This window comes from Setaria viridis, chromosome 5 (genome assembly GCF_005286985.2).
Source record: "Setaria viridis chromosome 5, Setaria_viridis_v4.0, whole genome shotgun sequence".
NCBI classification, from domain to species: Eukaryota; Viridiplantae; Streptophyta; class Magnoliopsida; order Poales; family Poaceae; genus Setaria; species Setaria viridis.
Genome location: NC_048267.2, coordinates 41918381 through 41939775, shown reverse-complemented (window position 1 = coordinate 41939775; position 21395 = coordinate 41918381). Strand labels below are relative to the sequence as shown.

Sequence of the window (21395 nt, the reverse complement as noted above, 5' to 3'; positions counted from 1 at the left end):
TTCATTGCCTTTAGTCACTTTTAGGAGGTGGAACCAAACATACTTTTAGGAGGTGCCTAAAAACTGCCTAAAATATTTTAGGAGCTAAAACTTTAGGAGGGTGGAAAACAAACAGGCCCTTAGTTACTCCAAATTCCCAACTTTGGCACTATGAAAAAGAAGATTACCCATCACATTAAACTTGCGATACATGCATGGAGTACTAAATGTAGACGAAATCAAAAACTAATTGCACAGTTTTGTTGTACTTTGCGAGACGAATCTTTTAAGTCTAATTAGTCAATGTTTGGACAATAATTCACAAATACAAACGAAATGCTATAGTTGCGTATTTATGACAAAATCCCAACTTTAACACTCCCAAATTAGGAACTAAACAGGCCCTGATTCCCTGGTGCCCACTGCCGACCGTTTTCATTTCGTGCAATCGGACCATGGGAGGATCTCTCTGCCGGTTCAGATATCAGTGCTCGTAGCTCTTACCAGGTTTTAATCCTGGTGAGCACGAGCGGCTACGGTGTTTTGCCGCTTCCGAAAATTGCCGATTCGCATGAGAGATGCTACTGTACTAGGTACTCGGATGGCATTGTTGCTCGGCAAGCTGGCTTCCTAAAAGGACTGAACCAAGCTGACTCGCTCTATGCTCTCTGTCAGTGGCCAAGTGCTCGAGCTGGGTCTGTGAAGCCTGAAGTCTGAACTCTACGTGCAGTGCGCCAATGATCGCTACCTACTTCTCCAAGACATCAGCATCTCTGATAGGAGTGTCGTTGTCTGATCTGCAAGAACCAACGAGTGAACTCGTTCAACTTACCGTGGAGAGCGGATTCTGGTCCCCGTTGAATACGTTTTCTCTTAGCCATGTTAAGCAAGCAATGTTGTCAGCTGACAATTTGGACCTGCTAGTGACCTGATTCCGGTCAGTAAAGTTGTTTACGCGTTCAACTCAAGTTGGTAGGAAACAGCGTTTCATGCTGTAATAGAAAACGGTAGTGAACGGGAGGCGGTAATAGTGACAGTGTAATACAATACACACTCCTAGTATTTGATCAGTTCATAGCTGGAACCTGGAAGGTAGCAGAATCTTGGACTTTTTCATCTTGACGTTGCCATTGTTTATTAGTTACTGAAGTTAGAAACAAACAACACACGAGCATGCATTTCCTTGTTACCAGATAAATTACTGACCGAATGGTTAGGTATATACCCATGTATTGAACCTTAAGCTTGAAGCATAGTTCACTGTGCTGCTATAGCGCACCTAAGACACACCTACGGACCTACCCGGCTACCTTACGCCTACTGGGCATGGCGCTACAGTTGTTGGGATGATACCAGAGAACAACACTTTCATACTGTACTATTGAACAGCATACATCACATTTATCAGCAACAGACGCATACGTATATGACATAAGAGAATGGCAAGTCGCAACCACACCATGTGTCTTTGTTGCTTGCCTGCGTGCACATGGAGACGCTACAGTTTGTGATCATGTGAGCACCGGAGGATGTTAAGGCCTACCGAACCGTGGTGGTTCTTGCCAATCTTTTCTTTGTTTATACATGCGCATTTTCGCCTCCCGCCTAAACCTACCTGATTGCGCCATCACAACTTGCGGCATTATATTTGATTCTTTGTGAATTAATTAAGCTCTATCTCTGTCGATGATTCGCGGTTGTTTAGGTTCAGGAGAAGTTGGGAAATATATTTTTACTGAATCGTACAGCACAGTTCGTATGGTTTGGCAAAGATAATGTTGTGTATTTCTGATGCTCTTCCTACTGAATATGAAAACAAATGTCTAGCATGGGTCAGGAATCTTTGCTGAACCAGAAATGCACTGCCGATATTAGTTTCCTCTGCTAGAAGGGCGTCTTCTGCCCATCTTACTGGCATGACGCTGATGGCGTTTGTTTGTATCGTTGGCTCGAACAGATAACTGGAATCCTGCAGGTAGAGAGCAGCCACTACGTATGCAGGGCGGGTGACAGTTCATCTCTACCTAACTAATTGTATACTACTCCTGTACGTCTATAGAAAAGAGATAAAGTAAGCTATTGATTTCATCGAGGCAAATGCATTGCAGACATTTATTCCACAGCTGAAGATATTCTCACATTTATTTCTCATCTACGAATGGAACTGTTCATACACATTCCTAAAAGAAAATCAATAATGTGCAGTACGGTTTGGTGAACTACTTCTGGTGTCAGGAAATTTTCTTAGTTGTAGCCCATAACCACTTCAGCTGTTGCCAACACTCTTCTCCGACTCCATTCTTTGCAATGATCTCACCAATAGGCGCCTCGGAAGACCAAAACCTTTTGCATGACATATACATTCACACGTGCCATTGGGCCAACCCCGTCTGATTCCCTTTGCCGCTGAAATCAGCATGAGGCCATGAGTAGTTTACTCTCATATATATAAAAACCAGCCAAGCCATATCTACAAATTTTCTAAGTTTCACCTGTTTCTGTTCCATCAATGAACTTGGGTATAAATAATGACCCCACTCAACTCTGCATTCAGAACAAGTCCTGGCTGACTCCTCTAAAATACTCGAATTAGGCAACAATTGACCTGCATAAAGAAATCAAACTGGACAAGAATCTCCCGTTTGCAGCCGTTTGACCTGCTCAACTGCTACACTGACGTTGCTTTCGTCGCATATACGCATCGTCGAATATGTTACGGTTCGGCCATGGCTTTCGCGCTGCCATCCGTCGAGTCACTGACGAGTTTGTTAAGACTCTCCCAAGAACAGATAACGTGCGCAGGTACGCTTGAAAATGTCTGTTATTTTTATCCGCCGAGCTAGCCGTGTGGGTTTCCGAATCCTTACGTGCGCGCGACTGGGAAGTGCGGACGGGTGACTTGCGCTAATGGTCAGCGCGCTCGCCTAACCGGACTGACCCTTTCAGCGAGGCCACCGCTTGAAACAGCTGGAGATTTCAGGAATTCAATCCTTTCAATCCTGCTGCACTTTTGTATATCGTGAAGCCATTCTTATCCCCGTTTCGCGGTCCTAGACTCCCAGTCCATGCTGTCAGAATCAGATTGGGAAAGGTGGAGAACGTAGCGGTTTCAGAGTTTACACTTCAGAATCCTACTCTCTGCATGCAACCTTGGCTACTGGGAACTGGGAAGCACCAGTCCCAACTTGATTAGACGTCAGGGTTCATATTCAGACTGACGTTGATGCGCAGGGCAGCTACGATAGATTTACAGTTTACTAGGCTTACGCAGATACACTGCCGCCGTAGATTTATTGTCTCGCAGGTAAGCTGCTTCTATTCTTCATGTTCTTCCTTATATCTTGAACTCTTGAAGTCCTTCCATATCATGAGAAATTGAGAGGAAAAGAACCATTCTTCAAGTTTCTCCCGCCATTCCACGCTCGAGCGAAAAGGCCTCGCCCAAACGTAACGAGCGCGGCCCATAGAACCACCGGCCCACTCAGACACACATTTGTGCCAACTGTTCTCACATTTTACAGCCCACATGCTCCAGCGAAGAGGCCTCGCCCAAACGTACCGTGGCGGCCCATAGCACCACCGGCCCACCGCTACAACTGCCGCCCTCCTCCTCATCGATCCGGTCCACAATGAGCCGGGTGCAGGGCCGAAGCCAGCAGGGCGGCGAGACAGCGACCGCCTCGTGCCCTCCTCCCTCCGGGCTTCCCGACAAGTCAGCAACAATAATTCATGGCGGGATGGATGTGACATCCCCAAAACCCTAAACCCGCGCCACTCGAAGCCGCCCCGCCGCACCCGCGCGGGTCGGCGGCCTTAATCGCGGCCGAACCGCCATTGTTGAGACCCTTCCCTGCCGTCACCGCAGCCAGCGATGCACAAGCTCCTCCCCCGCGCCGCCTCCGTCCTCTACGCCGCCGCCGCGGCCCCACTGCTGCTCTCCTCCCCACGCATGCCTGCGCTGTGCCTGGCCGGCAGCCCGTTCGCAACCTCGCGTCCAGTCGCGAATCCTAGCCGCATCCGCTCCCCGCCGTGGCTGCGCTGTGGCGGCGGGAGGAGGGGACTCTGCTCGGCCGAGGCGGCGAGGCGCGGGGGCGATGCGGAGGAGGAGAAGGAGAAGGGTGGCGGGGGTCGCGCGGTGCCGGAGAGGAGGCAGCGAGGTCGGAGTGATGCGCTGGGGGAAAGTGGGGAGCTGCTTGCCATTCCCGGGGTCGGGCCGCGGAACCTGAGGAAGCTCGTCGACAAGGGATTCGATGGCGTCGCGCAGCTCAAGCAGCTCTACAGGGATAAGGTGTGTGTTTGAGATATCATGGGTTATCTTCTACGGAGTATGTTGTTGTTTGTAGGCTTGTAGCACATGCAGATTTCTCGTATTTGTTAATAGCAATTGATGGGTTCATTTAATAGCTGACGGCTGTATTATGAAAAATCAATGGCAGGCGCGTGAGTTGTTGCACTCGTTTGCAATAGTTCATATCACAGCTAGATTATATCTCAATTTGCATTTAGCTTCAAAACTAGACTTTAACACCAGCAGACATCACTAGGGATAAACTGATTTCAAGTGGCTCAGATTATCATTTGTGAGGCCACCATCCTCAGATTGACATAATGTAAATGTTGTTAGTTTGCTTCCAAGTTCCAACCTTTTTTTCCGAACCCGACCCAACCTGACAAATGATCAGGAGAGAAAAAAAAATCTGAATATTCAAATTTCATGATCTCCTTATGCGTGGCCTGTCAAAACATTACGGATTGTTATGGCGCAAGGTTAGAACTGTATTTTGTCATTTGTGCAGGATTCAAATCTGAATAGTCGTCTTAGTAAAGTTCCTACAAGAAAACAGCAAAAAAAAAACTTTTATGGTTGACTGTGACCTACTTTTTGCTCTTACTTTATTTTGGCAACCCTGCAGTGTGACTGTTCTGGTAAATTTTTCTATTGAATGATGTTCATTTAATCTAAGTCTGCCATGCAGCTATTCTAGTAATTTTTCTACTGAATGATGTTCATTTAATCTAAGTTAAATGTAATTTGTGCGAAGTGCTAACATTTTGTGAGTATTTCCAGTTCTTTGGCAAGTCTAACGAGAAGATGGTTGAGTTCTTGCAAAATTCAGTTGGCATCATCCACAAGAACCATGCTGAGAGTATAACCTTGTTCATTAAAGAGAGTGTTGATGAAGAGCTGAAAGGCACTGATACATCTAAGCTTCCTAAAAATAGGAGGCTGACCTTTTGTGTTGAAGGGAATATCAGTGTTGGAAAAACTACCTTTCTTCAAAGAATAGCCAATGAAACTATTGAACTACGTGACCTTGTAGAAATAGTACCTGAACCTATTGCAAAGTGGCAGGATGTTGGCCCTGAACACTTCAATATACTTGATGCTTTCTATGCTGAGCCAGAGAGGTATGCATACACCTTCCAGAATTACGTATTTGTGACGCGGGTCATGCAAGAGAAGGAATCTGCATGTGGAATGAAACCTCTCCGACTGATGGAAAGAAGTGTTTTCAGTGATCGAATGGTAGGTCTATCTTCGCTGAAAAAATTTATCTTGATGATGAGTCCAAAGCTTTGATGCAATTTGCATTTCACCTTGTTTTATTTTATCTATCTGGTCTTATTTAAGGAACGGGTTTTGTTGATGTTTCCAGGTTTTTGTTCGTGCTGTCCATGAAGCAAACTGGATGAATGAGATGGAGATCAGCATCTATGACTCCTGGTTTGACCCTGTTGTGTCATCACTCCCAGGTCTTATCCCTGATGGTTTTATTTATCTAAGAGCTAGTCCTGACACTTGCCACAAAAGAATGATGGTGCGGAAAAGATCAGAGGAAGGTGGTGTTACTCTTGATTACCTTCGAGGTTTGCATGAGAAACATGAGAGCTGGCTGCTTCCTTCCAAGGGAGGAGCTTCTGGTGTTTTGTCAGTCAGTCAGCTTCCAGTTCATTTGGAGGGTTCCCTGCCTGCGGATATACGGGATCGGGTATTCTACTTGGAAGGAGATCACATGCATTCTAGTATCCAGAAGGTAACTTTCTCCTATCTTTTACATGTTCTGTAAGGCCCTAATAAGGAGTTATTTGGTTACATGGATGATGCTATTTCTCAATTAGGTTCCTGCTCTGGTCTTGGATTGTGAGCATGACATTGATTTTAACAAGGATATTGAAGCCAAAAGACAGTAAGTTTCATACTTCATAATTATCCATGTTTTATTAATTTTCCGGCAGTGTTCACCAATCCTTGTAGATAAAAGTTCGTTTAAGGCACGCGAATTTGAAACTTACGTAATTTGTTCTTTTTCTAGAACCACTAACTTGTTTTTTTTTGTAACTAGTGGTTTCTAATCAATTTGGAAATTACGAACCATGTGTAACATAGTCTTGGTTGAAATTGGTGTATTCTGAATAGATTGAAATTGGTGTATTCTGAATTGAACGAGCTTATACAAGTAACGCAAATGAGCAGTGATGTGCTAGTATAATGTTTTAATGGAAGGCTCAGTGTGCAAACTATAAGCCCATTGTTTTGGATATCTTTGGGTTGAGGTTTGACCTTCATGTTTCCATAAGAGACTTTCTGTAATTTCTATGACATTATTATAAAACATAGTTTATTTTGTGGCTCTGATTCCTTGACCATCTTGTGTGGCCCTAACTTGGTAGTTCTTGACATCCAGCCCACTAAAGTTTACTAACAACTAATTGATTGAAGAGTAGGTGTGGTTCCTTTAGACAATGAATGAATAAACGTATATTGACTCTCTTCATACATAATCTGAAATTCTTTGAAATGCTGCCGTACAAGTGTACATACAGTTTGCTCCATAAATTAATTCTGTACCCATTTTTAGACCAATCCTGTCATAGAATAAGCTCATGTTGGAGTCAGCTTTCTTGTAAGTTTAGGTCCAATTTGTTTCAGCTGGAGATTGTGGATTCTAACTTTTATGACCCGAGCTGAAACAAACCAGTTTTACCCCAGAATTCCACGATCCAGCTTAGCAATCCACTCCACCAGCTTTAGCTAGTGTTTTTTTTGAAAGGGCTTTTGCTATATTATGGCACACATATTTACCCACTATGCCATTGTGCCTACATGTGAGTGAGAAAAGAGAGAACGAGGCCGTACACTAGAATCTTGTTGCTAAACAGCCATCAGCTTTTGGCCCTCAGCTTTCCAAAATCTAGGATCTGTAGGCTGCTTTTCAAAATTCCTAGCTAAAACAAATGGGGAGGGGCCTTGTAGGCTGCTTTTCAAAATTCCTAGCTAAAACAAATGGGGCCTTGCGTTTGCCAAAGCTCCCAGAGCTGATTCTCTGCTGAATCCAGTAGGAGCTCTGCCAAACAGTTTTTCAAAGAGAAGTGATTCTCTGCTGATTCTGTGAAGTGATTCTCTGAAATGAACTAAGAGGCTGGGAGCTGAAAAAAAAAGTAGATTCTCCTGATTCTGTGAAGTGATTCTCCATCCTGATTTTAAGAGTTTATGCTAGAGAATCAAAGAGAATCACTTTCAGCTACAGAATCACTTCTCTCAAAGAATCAGCTCCCATAGAGAATCAGAATCAGAATCAGAATCAAATGGAGCTCTACCAAACAGACCCTTATTACGGTGATGACACTTGGCTGCTCTGTCTTGATTTTTATTTTCCATATTAAAATTATATGCATTTTTTTGTCTTAAAACTCCATGTGCTTTTAAAATCATTAATAATCCTTGACGTTTCAACATTTTCATTGAAGATACGCTCGGCAAGTTGCGGAGTTCTTTGAATTTGTGAAGAAAAAGAAGGAATCTTCAACAGCAGAGACGATTGATGGTGATAAGAGTGTAAACAAGCAGATTATGCTTCCCCAGAGTGGTGGTTTGTGGGTACCTGGAAGCAGCCGTTTGCCAGAATCAGCTCTGAAGTCCTTTGATTTCAGGAGGACAATGTCTTCCTTCCTCTCAACTTAGGGTTTGTTAACACCTTACGTGCCATACTGCCCTCAGTTTCTGCCCACGACCTGAATTCACGTGGTCCATCAACACATCTCGATTGCAGAACATATAGGATCTTTTAACTGACGACCTTGTAAATGTGTAAAGATTACTTGCAAATTTAGGGTTTTAGCTAGTGCTAGCGTGCAATGTATAGTTGGTATTCAACTCTGCCTGTAAATGTGATCGAACTGCTTTCGTAACAGTACTTGGTAGTACTTTATTTGGGGTGGCTTCACAATTCACATCTGCCGAACTTTGTGCTTTATCTGTGGTGTTGCAGCACAATCTCATTTCTCTGGTTTACTTATGACGGCCCAGATTTTTATGCGCTGTGGTGTGGTGCTACCTTAGCCATTGCAAATCATGCTGCCGTGTGGCCTGAACCACTGAACATGTCTCGTACGTTGCGGGTTCAGTGCTTGAACCCAGAAATTGTGGCTGGTGATCAACCTACCTACTCAAGTGAATGCGTATAAGCGAGTACGCAGTTCGTAGCTCTACTTGGCAACCGTACTATGCGTTTTTATTATAATGTGCGTGCCATCATCTCACAACATTCCAAAGCCCTATTCTGCGGGATGAAGCATTTGGTCCTCTGACCGTCCCTTTCGATGAAAGGAACGCCATGTCGACGAGGCGCTCGCTATGGTCTCCACGAACCAAATTTTTAGTTTGCCGGTCGCTGGAATTCCAAGCCCCAACTTCCAAGTACGTCCATGCATGGAAAACGAATGGCGTGCCCCATCCGGCGCGGCGGTCCGGCCGGACAACGAATTTCCCCCGGCTGCGTTGAGTAGTTGGCGACTCGATAACCGGAGAAAGAATTGCTTGGCATGGAGCGGGGGACTCCAGCCGGAGAAGAAGCGTCGTCTCGCCTTCGGGTCCGTCCGGTCGAGATTCGACCATCGGCGATCGTGGCCGTCCGATCGAGATTCCATTGCACGGTCCGTGCCGCCATTGCCCCCTGTGTTTGTACTGTACCACTACCGTGCTACAGCGTATACGTAATACGTACGTGGGCGATCTCCCGCGTGGTCTGAAGTCGCTGCACGGCCTGCAGGTGCAGGCCGCGGCCAAGTCAACCTGTAGGCTGGCGGCGAGCGAGTGGTCCGGCTTGCACGGGGGAGGCCGGCCGGGCACCCCACGCCTCACGTGGAGTCGCCGCCGAGTAGGCCGCACCGCACGCCATCCCTCGCCACCGAGCCCGTCAAGATCGCGCGCGCGGCAGGAGGACGCCACGACCGCGAGCCCAACCAAACCAATCGGTCTCTCTCTGCTTGCCCTTTGGACTCGGTCTGCGGCGCGCCCACAGGACACAGCAATAATGCGATGCCATGGGCCGCGTGCCTGCCGTGCTGGCTTTTGACCTAGTATTTGTACGCCGTCGCCGTTGCAGCAGCCGCTGATGATGCCAAGCGCTGCGCCGATGCCGGACCGGTTCAAAGGGCTCAGCGCGAGGACCGGTTCAAAGGGGTTTGGCTGGCTGGCTGTTCTCGCGAGGAGATGTGTCGCGGCTTTAGCAGCCGGTTGCGATCAAAGGTCCAAGGAAGGAATATTGTCCTGGGAGTCTGCCGTTGATTTGATCGTTTCCTCTTTGTTCATTTCCGTTCGACCTAACTAAAAGACAAGTTTTATAGGATGGTGATTAGACATGCAATACTGCATGGTGCAGAATGTTAGCCTACAAAAAGATGACATATCCAGCAGATAATTGTTGCGGAAATTCGTATGTTGCGTTAGATTTGTGGTCATACGAGAAGGGATTGAGTCCGGAACGAGGATATACATGATAGGTTAGGGGTAGTTCCAATTGAAGAAAAGCTTATTCAACACCGGCTGAGATGGTTTGGATATGTCCAACGAAGATCTCCGGAGGTACCGGTGCGTAGTGGAATACTAAGGCGTGACAATAATGTGAAGAGAGGTAGAGGAAGATCAAATTTGACATAGTAAGAGGCAATAAAAGGAGATTTGAAGGGATGTAATATACACAAAGATTTAATCCTGGATAAGAGTGCTTGGAAAATAACTATTTGTGTGCCCAAATCCTGATTTGTGATTCTTGTTGGATTTCAACTCTAATTTACCTTAATTTATTTAGGATTGGAAGGCTAGGTTGTCGTCGTCGTCGTTCTCGTCATTTCGATTCGACACGGACGGGAGGAGGAGGTAGCTCTATCCGGGGAACACCCTTGTGCCGATACATACTTCACCGGGAAAACTCTTGCATGCTATCTCTGTCACGACAAAGAAGGTGTTTTGTTTTTATCTTTACCACTGAGGTTACAAAAGCTTCATTACCCTGTGGTAGGTAAGGACGATCCGTCCATCCGAGTTCGAGTAGTAAATTCGTGTTGCAATTGCAACATAGGGTACGGTATGCACACAGGAAGAATAGCTTGTTTTTGTGCTGCAATCGCATCCATGTCATGTGGGACCTCGTTTGGAAATACAAGTTGTGTCGCGTCCAAGCAGCTGCAGTGAACTCTACTTTTCACCGAACTGAGAGTCTGTGATGTCATTGGCACTTCGGCAGAAAGACAGCTACATTTTGGGACTTTGCTGCTCAGACTCGTCAAAATCCATCGCTCTCACAAGCAGGGACAAACGGAAGGCTTCAATCTAAAGCTTGGAATCACTGACCATGCGTGTGTTCAGATCACTTTAGTTCTATCCGTTCAATTCAAAAGGTGAATCTTTTTGTCCTGTTTTTTCTTCTCTCCAGAAAGTAGTGCACTCTGAGATCTCAATATCTCGCGCTACAAAGAAAGTTTCAGTGTGTAACAGGTGATTCGGCGAACAAGTAGTCTTGCATCCGCTCATACCCCATTTAAAACACAGGGAAAAGCATTCCTATTCCTACCAGAATTGAACTTGTTTTCTGTGAAATTCATGCATACACAAGTGGTAAATCAGGAAAGTAACATGTCGGCGTTACAAGGAAACTTCTACTGGCAGTGCCTGTATAAGTTTATAGGCTGTATGCCAACAACCAAACTGAGCTACAAGTTCAGCACTTGACAGAGAAGTAAATATATGTAATTTGCAGAAGTGCATTCCATCGCTGTTAATCAGTGTAACGGATAACCAGATAGAAACAATCGGGCTCCTTTCACCTACTTTTATTTTTCCCCCCTACAAGGACAAATTAAAGGATGCTGTGTGAAAGTTGACCTGGTACAAGAAAACGACAGCAGAAAAGTTGGTGTTCAAGTTGACTAGGAACCGTAGATCGATAGCTTGCATTAAAATCTTGCCTGGTTTCGGCTAAGCCGTAGATTAGCATCCTACTCTCTGTCTGGCCACATGATCCGCAAATGACAAATATACCGAGTCTTTGTTCTCTTGTTCTGCTGCAAGTCCATCCTGGTTCAGGTTTTTGCTTGCCCCAACACTCCAACCTGCTACTCTCATGCAAGTGTTCATACACGCTTTTCTTGATAATTGAGAAATGCGTTGGTTCATTGCAGTGGGTTAACCTCCAACAACCCATGCAAGTAGCTGTTCAACTGTTCTGGATACTATAAGATACTCATTGTGATGTTGATGATTCGTAAAAATAGAGACGGATTTTGGAAGTCATACGATTACGTAGCACTGATACTTGATGCTCGCATATATCTTATGCCATGACAGCAGCTATATTTTAAGACACAGGTTTAGTGCTAGTCAAAGAAACCAATTGGACGATCCAAGTCACCGCTGCACATGCTCACGGGAGTATATCATAGCAAATCAGTGTTAAAATAACATAGTAGGCGTTAATCAATACGACGAGCTATAGCTTTGACTGTTTTAAGGTATATCCATCTTCAGTCAAAGTTTCACAGAGGGAGAAAATCATCTGCTTCAACTCCATGAAAAAGGAAATGTTTGCTGAATCCAATTGCATCCGAAGCAAATGCACTGAAAATATCAGGTGAAGCGCGGACAATAAATAAGATGGCATGAATACTACAGTTGCTAACCTCTTTCTTAATAACTGCGTCACACGGACGGCGACACGGCCGCTGCGACACCGCGTTATGAGCGGCCGTTGCTGTGCGTGCGCCTCCTCCTGCGGGTGGCAGTAGCAGCGGCCGTTGGCCATCGAGGAGCGGAGCCTGCCGTGCAGTGGACTGGACCCTCCCTTGCCGCAGCTCCGCTGGTGGAGTGGACGCTCCGCTCGGCTGCTCCCCGTTCTACTCCTCCAAAGGAGGGCAAGAAGCTGCAAAGCTCACCCACCCTGCCCATCGCGTCGTCTCTATCCTCCCCCAAATCCGCCAATTCCTCGCGAGAAAGCAGGGGCTCCGCGCCCGATTTCCTCCCGCGTCGCCGATCCACCCGCCGCAGGTGCGTCCTCTCGCGCCAATTTCCGGTAAAAATGCGTTTCTGTGGAGAAAAATCTCTGCTTTTGCGCGGAAATTTCGCGCGTTACTGCTGACTTGGCGCTGTTCCCGTGGCGTCTGCAGGTGCGCAGCTCGCCGGTTGGAGCCGGCAGGATCCTACCGCGGTCGGGACCTTCGTTCCGAGCTGGTTCGTGTTCATGCGGATCGGTTTGATGGGGATGGGAGAAGGCTGTGTGGGGATCAGGAGTGTGTGGGTGCCTGGGAGGTGAGAGCCGCCGGTTGGCACTGGAGGATTAGGGTTTGGTTGAGGAGGGGCGAAGGAAATGGGGGGCCTTTGCTCCAAGGGCTCGGCGGTGGACAAGTCGCCCAGCGATACCACTCTCGGCCCCGGCAGGGTGGTTGACCACCATGACCGTCTGGTGGTGAAGGAGGAGAAGAAGGCTGTGGTGGGGGAGGCCGCTGCCAAGAGGATGCAAGAAGAGCAACATCAGCAGCAGCAGCTGCCTGTATCGGTGTCGCAAACTGCAGTGCCTGGAGGTTCTGCTGATGCCTCCTTACCACCATGGGATGGGGTGCCACAGCTGGCGCGATTACCATCACAGAAGTCAGGGATAGGGGTTACGGCTAAGGCAAGTTTTCAGTACTTCTTACTCTGCGGTGAACTTTGGTGCAATATGCCAATATAGCTGAATCAATCATTTGTGGTCATCTACGCAAGAACTGAATTTTTCGCTCATGTCACTGGATTAGTGCACTATGAACATGGGGAATTTTACAATTCTTTTTCCTGTAGCATTAGCCTTTCAGGAATTAGGATATCTTGAATCAGTGGATGATCTCCTAGCATCCTTGCACAAAATTTAACAAGTTTTCTTGAAACGCTTGGTGACAAAAGCATTTGCTGTTATCTGTTGATCCTATTTTCCGTGGAAGTCTACTTTAGCAACCCAGTGGCCCTCAAAGTTTATCCCCTTTATATTTGCATAGGGTGGGAATTGCTGCATGCTTTTGAGTGGCTGATCGCACATCTTTCAAATCCAATGCAGTTATGATGTGTTGATCTCCATGCTTAGCATTTTGCTACTTATCGCCACACTGCCATAGTTTTATGGCTTACTATTTTCCAAGTGCATTGTAGGAAACATTTAAATCCTTTTGAACTTGTATCATTCCTAAATAGAAATCTTTGCCTTTCACTGTTTATTCATGACTTTTGTCCTTCAAATGTTCAAAAAATGTCGCTTGGTGAGAAAGACCGCCTGCTCCTGTATCATGTTTCATGTTTTCTTGCCATATTGAAACAGGTGTCAGAAGTAAGCTCAATTCTAGGTAGAGCTAGTACTGCTGGCCTTGGGAAAGCAGTGGATGTGCTAGACACACTTGGCAGTAGCATGACAAATTTGAATATAAGTGGTTTTGGATCGAGCACTACAACAAAGGGAAACAAAATATCTATTTTAGCATTTGAGGTTGCCAATACCATAGTCAAAGGTTGCAATTTGATGCGTGCCCTTTCAAAAGATAGCATAAAGCATTTAAAAGAAACTGTGCTTCACTCAGAAGGTGTTCAGAATCTTATATCCAAAGATATGGATGAATTACTCAAGATTGCTGCTGCTGACAAAAGGTTAGTGTTCAATCTTTGCTGCTTTTATAAACTACAACAGTTGTCCGCAAGATTTATTTATTTTAGGAATAAGTCCATTTTTTGGCCCGTCAATGCTTGTGTTGATCTAATTTTAAGTCCCAACTCTTGGGGCAAGATTGCGAGCGACGAGTGGACTGGCCTTCCATAATCCATCTTTGGTGCCGAAGAAAAAAAAAAGGTCGGGCCCAGACCAAGGTGGGGTTTGGCTTTTAAGTCAAGTCCACGTCAACAGCTGAAGTGGCATACTCCCTCTGCCCCCATGATGAATGCAATTGTAATTTTTTTCCCAAGCAGATTAGTTCTGTTGTCAAATGACATTGGTACCCTTATAAATTAGCCGACTTCACCTATTTAGACGTGCTACATTCCTTTTTTGCTGGCTTAAATCACGGCATGCAAGGTAATTAAGGCTGGCAAATCTGTTTTGGCCACTTGATTAGCACGCAAGGTAATTAAGTAGGCCCTACTTGTGGTCCAATTTCTAGAATTTCACTCTTTGTGGGATTTTTTTTTAAATGCTAGAATTGCAGTTTTCATGGGACAGAGGGAGTATGTGACAAGATGGATATGGAAAACCCACCACCATGTCACAGTCATGCAAAACAGCTTCAGATGTGCGGAGGGGTCAAAGTTGAATGGGATTGATAGTTGAGGTGCTAAATTTAGACGGCACAATAGTTGAGGGTTAGAATTAGGAAAATGGAAGAGATGAGGGGTGAAAAATGGGCTTATTCCTTTATTTTATTTTAGTAACTTCAACCAGGTTATGTTGTAAACTTGTACTTCAACTTGTTTTTATACCTGCAGTTACTTAAGTTTTGTTTGGTCCAATAGGGAAGAGTTGAAAGTGTTCTCTACAGAAGTTGTTCGCTTTGGAAATCGTTGCAAGGATCCTCAGTGGCACAACTTGGACCGCTACTTTGACAAGTAAAGTTCATTTTGGCCCCAGCCTTTGGTAGAGGCAACAATCTTGGGGTATTGATAATTAACTCAGTGCCTTTATGCATCAAACTCTTTCAGGCTGGCATCAGAACGGACTCCTCAACATCACTTGAAAGAAGAGGCAGAATCAGTAATGCAGCAATTGGTGATTTGTGTTCAGTTTACAGCTGTAAGTAATATTTCTATGCCTTGGAAGCAATGCCCTGTGATGAGGATTGTTTAATGTAGTCTTTATTGTTTTCCCCCATCTTTTAGGAATTATATCACGAAATGCATGCCTTGGATAGATTTGAACAAGATTATCAGCGAAAACATCAAGAAGAAGATGGTTCGAGTGTTGTACAAAGAGGTCAGTGAGTCAGTCCATTCTGCATGATTATATAATGGAATCATCTGTAAGAATTGCATCTGTTGAGCTCCTCTGGTTTGGTTGAAAGAACAACTTTATGTATCTTTTGGTTGGTGCTGCTCATGGTTATTTGTTTTTATCATTGGAAAAAAAAATGTAGCTTGAAAAAAAAACAAAATTGAGGTCATTTGGAAAAAAAGCTTTAGATTGAATTATGTCTTCTCGTGACCAATTTTGTACAAGACAAGATATTATAAAAGTTGTCAGTTTGACTTTGACAGTTCTATGCATACATAAATAGGGTCCAGGTCTCTTCTGTTGTCATATATCACTGTCAACTTTCTGTATAATTCCACTAAAAAAAACTTTCTGTATAATTGCTGCTAGGTGAGCAGCAGCTAGTGCATTTTGAGTTTTTGACCAATATATCCAAGGCAAGATGATTGATCTGACTATATCTACTGCACCTGATAAATCCGAAGCAGCCATTTTTCCCCCTTGCATCTTGCACTTGTTTTAACTGTTCTTTTGAGGAAGGAATATAGTCAAATTATGTTCTGCTTAAGTCGACCTGAATGAAATTCCAATATAGAAGGTTGTGCTTAAGGTTTAATGATATGATGTAGATTTAAAGTACACTTAGTCAGTGGCACAGCTGGATTTGTATTTGCTTCTTGTTAACATGGACATGAGTTATGAATTAGAACAGCCCCTAGGGGAGAATTTTTTTTCCTTTCCAATTTCCAGTACCTATTCCCATATTAATTTTACTGCCTGTACAATTAAGTTCTCTTATGCTAAACAGAAGTGTACAATTACTGCTGCTATCTGGGTCGCTTAATATTTAGCCATTTAAGCCTTTTCTATGCTACTGATGCAGTTTATTCTATTTTATTCATTTTTAATGGATCTTAGTTGTAACGTCAAGCCTCTTTTCTCCTTTTCTTTTGGTATTGCGTGTTAAAAACAGATTTTAATGGTTCAGCTTGTTAACTTTTTCATGAGTAGAAATTTTTTCTCTGTTTTATTGTTGTCATTCGGTATGATGCAGAATGTGGTTCTGTTAATTTGCAGGTGATAACTTGCATATATTAAAGCAGGAAGTGAAAAGCCAACGGAAGCATGTTAAAAGTTTGAGGAAAAAGTCTCTATGGTCTAAAAATTTGGAAGAGGTTGGTATGTAGCTTTATTTTAACTGGTCAATATGCTCGCATGATTATGTAGCTTTGTTTAACAATGTAGTCTTAAGATTTTAGTTGATATATAGTTGATGACATTAATAATAGATACTCTATACTAAAACTTAAATTGAACCCACCAAAAATTTTAGAAAAGGCCACCAAGAGTATCCACAGGAGCCACTTGTCTGTAGAAGTTTTTATTCTCTCCCTCTACTCAAGCCTTGTGAGTAGTTATAAGCAATCAGTGCTTTCTATAGTTTTATGCATTTCGTTCATGTGATAATATGAAACAAAGAAAACAACAATGGCATGGCCCTATACCTGCCCAAGGACTTGCTGCTGGCCCAGTGACCCAGTACTGTGTAGCGCATGTGAACTGCAGCAGTGTCCCTTACCTGGCTACTTGCCCGTGGAGTCTTGTAAAACCTTCCATATTGTAAAAATAGGATCCGATCTGTTAAGATCCAATATTAGGTCCATCCTTGAACGAAGGAATCCAATCTGATCTCATATCTCTTTGCCGCCACTGTCTTCTCCATGCCTTTGCCGCCACCTCCTCTCTCTCACACTGCCGGCTTCCTCTTCCTTCCGGATTCCTGGATAAACCTAGGCCGTGACATATGAGAAAAAAATTACCTCATAGCATCCCTCTTCCATGTTGCACGTGTCCTCCTAGGCTCCTTACCATGGTGCTGCACCTCCTTTACACACCTTTAGATATTTGCTGATTATGCAACCCTGAATACTAGTATATGTAATATACTAAAGTGCCTGGCTTTAGAGCCCTCTCGTGAATCGTGACCCCATGTGGGCCCACGTACTGCTCATGTGGGACCCATGTGGGAGCTGTTCAGGTGGGACCCACGCACACTCAGGTGGGACCCACGCACACTCAGGTGGGACCCACGCACTATTCAGGTGGGACCCGTGCACTTGGTTGGTGGGACCCATGATCTAAAAAAATTATGTTTTTTCCATTATTTGAAAGAATAAAATATATTTAATTATTTCCGATATATAAAAACAATAACTAAACTTTGTACACTACGTTCACATGTGGTAGCCCTACAACTTTTTGCACTGCTTTTACTTCATAAACTCAAAATATGATTGAATTATTTATTCATTTCTAATTTTATCTTTTGCCCCTACCAAAACCAATAATCAGTGTAAGCCAATCCGTGAGCTATATCTACTAACACCCAAAAGTGAGTGAATTCCTAAGCAAAAAAAGTTATCTGTGCCTCTATACTATAATGCCTGGGATTGGTGCGCTCTCAGATTCTGAGCTACTATGCCGATTTACTGTAGCTTTTGGATTTGGTTCAATACATCAATATGATGTTGTTTTGAGCATAGTAGTAGACAATATTTTTTCATTATTACTTTAGGTTAATCTTTTTGGTTTTTGGCGCGCTATGCGTGCCAATCTGGCTAGTTAAAAAAAGGGACCACGGAATTGAAGGCTGGATTTTTTCATTTGTGTCAAATTTTTAGTGTCTATCTGTTTTCATTTATTACACATCTATAGTCAATGTTTGCCATAATATCTGCAACTCTTAGCTCTAGGAAAGCATGCAATCCTGTTCTACTAATTCAAAACATATTATCCGTTCCTCCTAGGTCATGGGGAAACTTGTGGACATTGTGCACTTCTTACATTTGGAGATCCATAATGCCTTTGGGCGTTCAGGTAATAAGCTTAGTGATTATATCATATGAAACTTTTGCACATGTTGAGCTTTTGGCTAGTTTATTTTCTTGATTGCTTTATTGCTGAAAGCAAGTCTGAGCTACATAATTAACTCACCCAACTAATGTGTCATAAGTCATACTTCAGTTTGACCTTCTCCACTGTAGTGCCCCTACTCCCTAGAATAAAAGCACTAGGACTGTAGGTTTACTTCAAAATTGTTTTTTATAATCAATGTAACACCCCACCTGTTTACTACCACCTTGCCTGTCAAACATGAGTTGCACTAGATTATATGTCTTATCAGCCTAAAACATAGCACCTCCAGGTTACTTATTTTAGGGCGAAGTGAGGATGAAAGCTGAAGAAATTGTCACACATGTGTATCCGCCCTGTGGGTGGGCTGGGCTTTTAGTGGTCTTTGGGCTGCATGGTGCTACAGATATAAGAGCATCCACCCTCATTGCATGCCACATTTGCAAGTGGCTCTCCCATGATCTAGGTGCACGGTGCTGGGCATTAGAACGACACTGCTAGTCTAAATGAGTTACACTAGCTTATATCCTTTAGGCTAAAGTGAGGGCGAAAGCCCAAGTGAATCGCGATGCGTGCATATCCGCCAAGTGGGTGGCCTGATCTTTTAGCAATCGTTGGGCCACTGGTGGTCACAAGCAAATCAGTTTCAGGTTCTTACAAATCCAGCTAACCCACTGGCATTTAGCATGGTCACACTCGCTCCCTCTTGAGCAACCGTGCCCATTGATTTTCTTGGTTACCAAGTATATGAAATATTCATCTTGTTAAACACTTATTCCTTAAATAATATACAGGGATGTGTTTTGTGCTTTGGTAAAGTCCTTTGTTGCGCCATACTTTCTACTAACACGGAACAGCCGACAAGGCAACTTTTTTAATACAGCCCCGTTTAGTTCGCTCCCTTGGGGAGTTGAACCTGGGCCTGCTCTAACCACTAGGCTAGAGGCCCTTCCACAAAATAAAACCATGTTCATGATTTAAACTTTAAACATATTATGATTCTGCACTGAATGCTCTGATGGTTTTCTCCACCACTATTGTACTTAGTACTGACTGAAGCTTGCCACCCTTACATTATGCAGACAATGAAGAATCACAGGAACCTACCAAACGTCGTAATAGATTGGGTCCAGCAGGCCTTGCACTGCATTATGCCAATATCATCAGTCAGATCGATACTCTTGTAAGTTCATATACTCCATTTGTTTTATTATTTTTTCTGTGGCTTGGAGAGACAATTTAATAGGTCATTTGATCTGTTTATCCGAAAACTTTTTTCATGCATTACTGATGCAATTTTGTCAATGTCACATACCTATCAGCTATCACTGCCCAATATTTCATTGAGAAAATGCAGCTTTTCTATGGGGATAGAGGATTTGGCAGTGTTACAGTTCAGGGAGTACTAGGTGTTTTATGCCCACACAGATTGAATGTTGCTGTCCTTAGAAACTCAACTTTCTTTGAATTTGTTGTTGTGCTAAGAAACTCAATTTTTTTTGTTTCTTTCCTGGTAGTCTAACAAGGGTTGATCATTTGGCAGGTTTCTCGATCAAGTTCTATTCCTCCAAACACAAGGGATGCGTTATACCAGAGTTTGCCACCTACCATAAAATCATCTCTCCGTTCTAAGCTGCATTCGTTTGGAGTCAAGGAAGAGGTACGCTGTATGTGGGATGGCACCCGTGACTTAGAAAATGAAAGTGGGCTTTAGCAGTCAGCATGATACTAGGTTTATTACATGTAACTGTAAAGTTAATGTAAGCTTTTACTGGATTTGTGTAGCTTACCGTTTCTCAAATCAAGGCTGAAATGGAGAAGACCTTGCGGTGGCTTGTCCCTATTGCAACTAACACCACCAAGTAATCTAAACTACCTTTGTAGCATGCAAAATCAGCTACAGGCTTCTGCTCATCCCTTTCTGTTACTGAATTTATGATGATCTGTCCATACCAGGGCTCACCATGGTTTTGGTTGGGTTGGAGAATGGGCAAATGCTGGGTTGGTATCTGACTTTGTTCAATTTTAACAGAAAAAGCAAATGGCTAGAACACTGAAATAATGATCTTTTGCACCATGCAGGTCAGATGTGAACTGCAAGCCCACGGGGCAGATGGACCTGACCCGGATTGAGACATTGTACCATGCTGACAAGGACAAGACTGAAGCATATATCCTTGAGCTTGTTCTGTGGCTTCATCATCTTATCAGTCAGTCCAAAACTGCTAATGGTGAGAGGTCTCCAATCAAGTCTCCTGTCCGGTCTCCTACGCAAAGGGGGGCCTCAATCACATTGTCACCAAACAAAACTAGCAGCAATTCGTCACCTCTCCTGACGCAAGAAGATCAAGATATGCTAAGGGATGTCAAGTACAGAAAATTCATCCCTGGTATAAGCAAAAGCCAGGAGTTTGACACTAAGGCGAGGCTTAACAAGCAAAGCAGGTTAAGCAAAAGTAACAGTCATTCACCAAGCAGCGGCAACAGGAAAGAGTTGCTATCAATCAGGAGGCTGCTTCCTGTGATCGACTTTGAGATCGACCGGACAAAAGCCCTTGATGTGATCGATAGAGTTGACAATTTAAGGGTACAATGATGAATCTAGATTAATCAATGCCAAAATCAGAAAAACGTTCTGCAACACGTGATCTTGAAAATCCAGATTGCTTAAGGATACAAGAAATCTGCTGAACTGAATTGGCATGACGCTGCACGTCTGCAGCAAGGTGTATGCTTGAAACGAACCGGCGTCGTGGTGCGTTTGAAGGCACCAAGAGAGGTAGAGATGCTGGCCGTGGGCTCGCATGGCCAGGTCAACTTTGTATTATATACGGTGGGGTGAAAAGGGAAATTTTATTGTAAAAAGGGATTTGTTGTGTTTATTAGCTCGTGTACAAGGAATGCAAGTTTTGAAGGGGGAAAAGAGTATCAAGATCTCATCGTGTATTCGTGTTTCATTCAACTCATCATAGGCTTTGACCTAGTGATCCCTCTTGAGGGTGAAGTGTTTGTTTTCATTTTCTTAGAAACACGGTGAAGACGTGATGCTCACACACATGAGCACCATCATACGTAATTACCTATGAACTTGAGATGATGAATTCACATTTTATAGGCATTTCACATATCACTAAATAAATAATTATATATTTTCTTAAAATAAAGCCATATAACTGATAGTTATCCCGTATAAATTCAAACGAGGTTGGGCCTATTTGGATCCATATAACTGATAGTTAGCTCGTATAA

General features: G+C 43.8%; 2 protein-coding genes across 3 annotated transcripts; both read left to right on the top strand.

The window, feature by feature from the left end:
• Positions 1 to 3662: 3662 nt before the first annotated feature.
• On the top strand, positions 3663 to 8234 carry LOC117858064 (uncharacterized). The gene is made up of 5 exons (XM_034741047.2): positions 3663 to 4267; positions 5048 to 5506; positions 5637 to 6014; positions 6100 to 6167; positions 7729 to 8234. The coding sequence occupies exons 1-5, from the start codon at positions 3851 to 3853 to the stop codon at positions 7940 to 7942; spliced, it is 1536 nt and encodes a 511-aa protein (XP_034596938.1). The 5' UTR covers positions 3663 to 3850; the 3' UTR covers positions 7943 to 8234.
• Positions 8235 to 11972: 3738 nt separating this feature from the next.
• LOC117856852 (protein PSK SIMULATOR 1) lies at positions 11973 to 21092 on the top strand. Of its 2 annotated transcripts, none has more exons than XM_034739280.2 (13): positions 11973 to 12301; positions 12421 to 12926; positions 13602 to 13924; positions 14753 to 14872; positions 14966 to 15056; positions 15143 to 15236; positions 16311 to 16408; positions 18041 to 18110; positions 19229 to 19329; positions 19690 to 19806; positions 19932 to 20008; positions 20103 to 20147; positions 20229 to 21092. In XM_034739280.2, the coding sequence occupies exons 2-13, from the start codon at positions 12621 to 12623 to the stop codon at positions 20740 to 20742; spliced, it is 1956 nt and encodes a 651-aa protein (XP_034595171.1). In that variant the 5' UTR covers positions 11973 to 12301; positions 12421 to 12620; the 3' UTR covers positions 20743 to 21092. The 2 variants fall into 2 exon arrangements, with proteins under 2 accessions (XP_034595171.1, XP_034595172.1); XM_034739281.2 differs by having other exon boundaries at positions 11974 to 12301; positions 14780 to 14872.
• The last annotated feature ends 303 nt before the right edge of the window (positions 21093 to 21395 follow it).

Excerpts from the sequence above, each read along its gene's own strand:
- LOC117858064 (XM_034741047.2), top strand. The coding sequence starts at position 3,851 with ATGCACAAGCTCCTCCCCCGCGCCGCCTCCGTCCTCTACGCCGCCGCC. Across the intron at positions 4,268-5,047 it reads AGCAGCTCTACAGGGATAAG|TTCTTTGGCAAGTCTAACGA; the intron begins GTGTGTGTTTGA and ends GAGTATTTCCAG. Across the intron at positions 6,168-7,728 it reads GATATTGAAGCCAAAAGACA|ATACGCTCGGCAAGTTGCGG; the intron begins GTAAGTTTCATA and ends TTTTCATTGAAG.
- LOC117856852 (XM_034739280.2), top strand. The coding sequence starts at position 12,621 with ATGGGGGGCCTTTGCTCCAAGGGCTCGGCGGTGGACAAGTCGCCCAGC. Across the intron at positions 16,409-18,040 it reads GGTCTAAAAATTTGGAAGAG|GTCATGGGGAAACTTGTGGA; the intron begins GTTGGTATGTAG and ends CGTTCCTCCTAG. Across the intron at positions 19,330-19,689 it reads TCAGTCAGATCGATACTCTT|GTTTCTCGATCAAGTTCTAT; the intron begins GTAAGTTCATAT and ends ATCATTTGGCAG.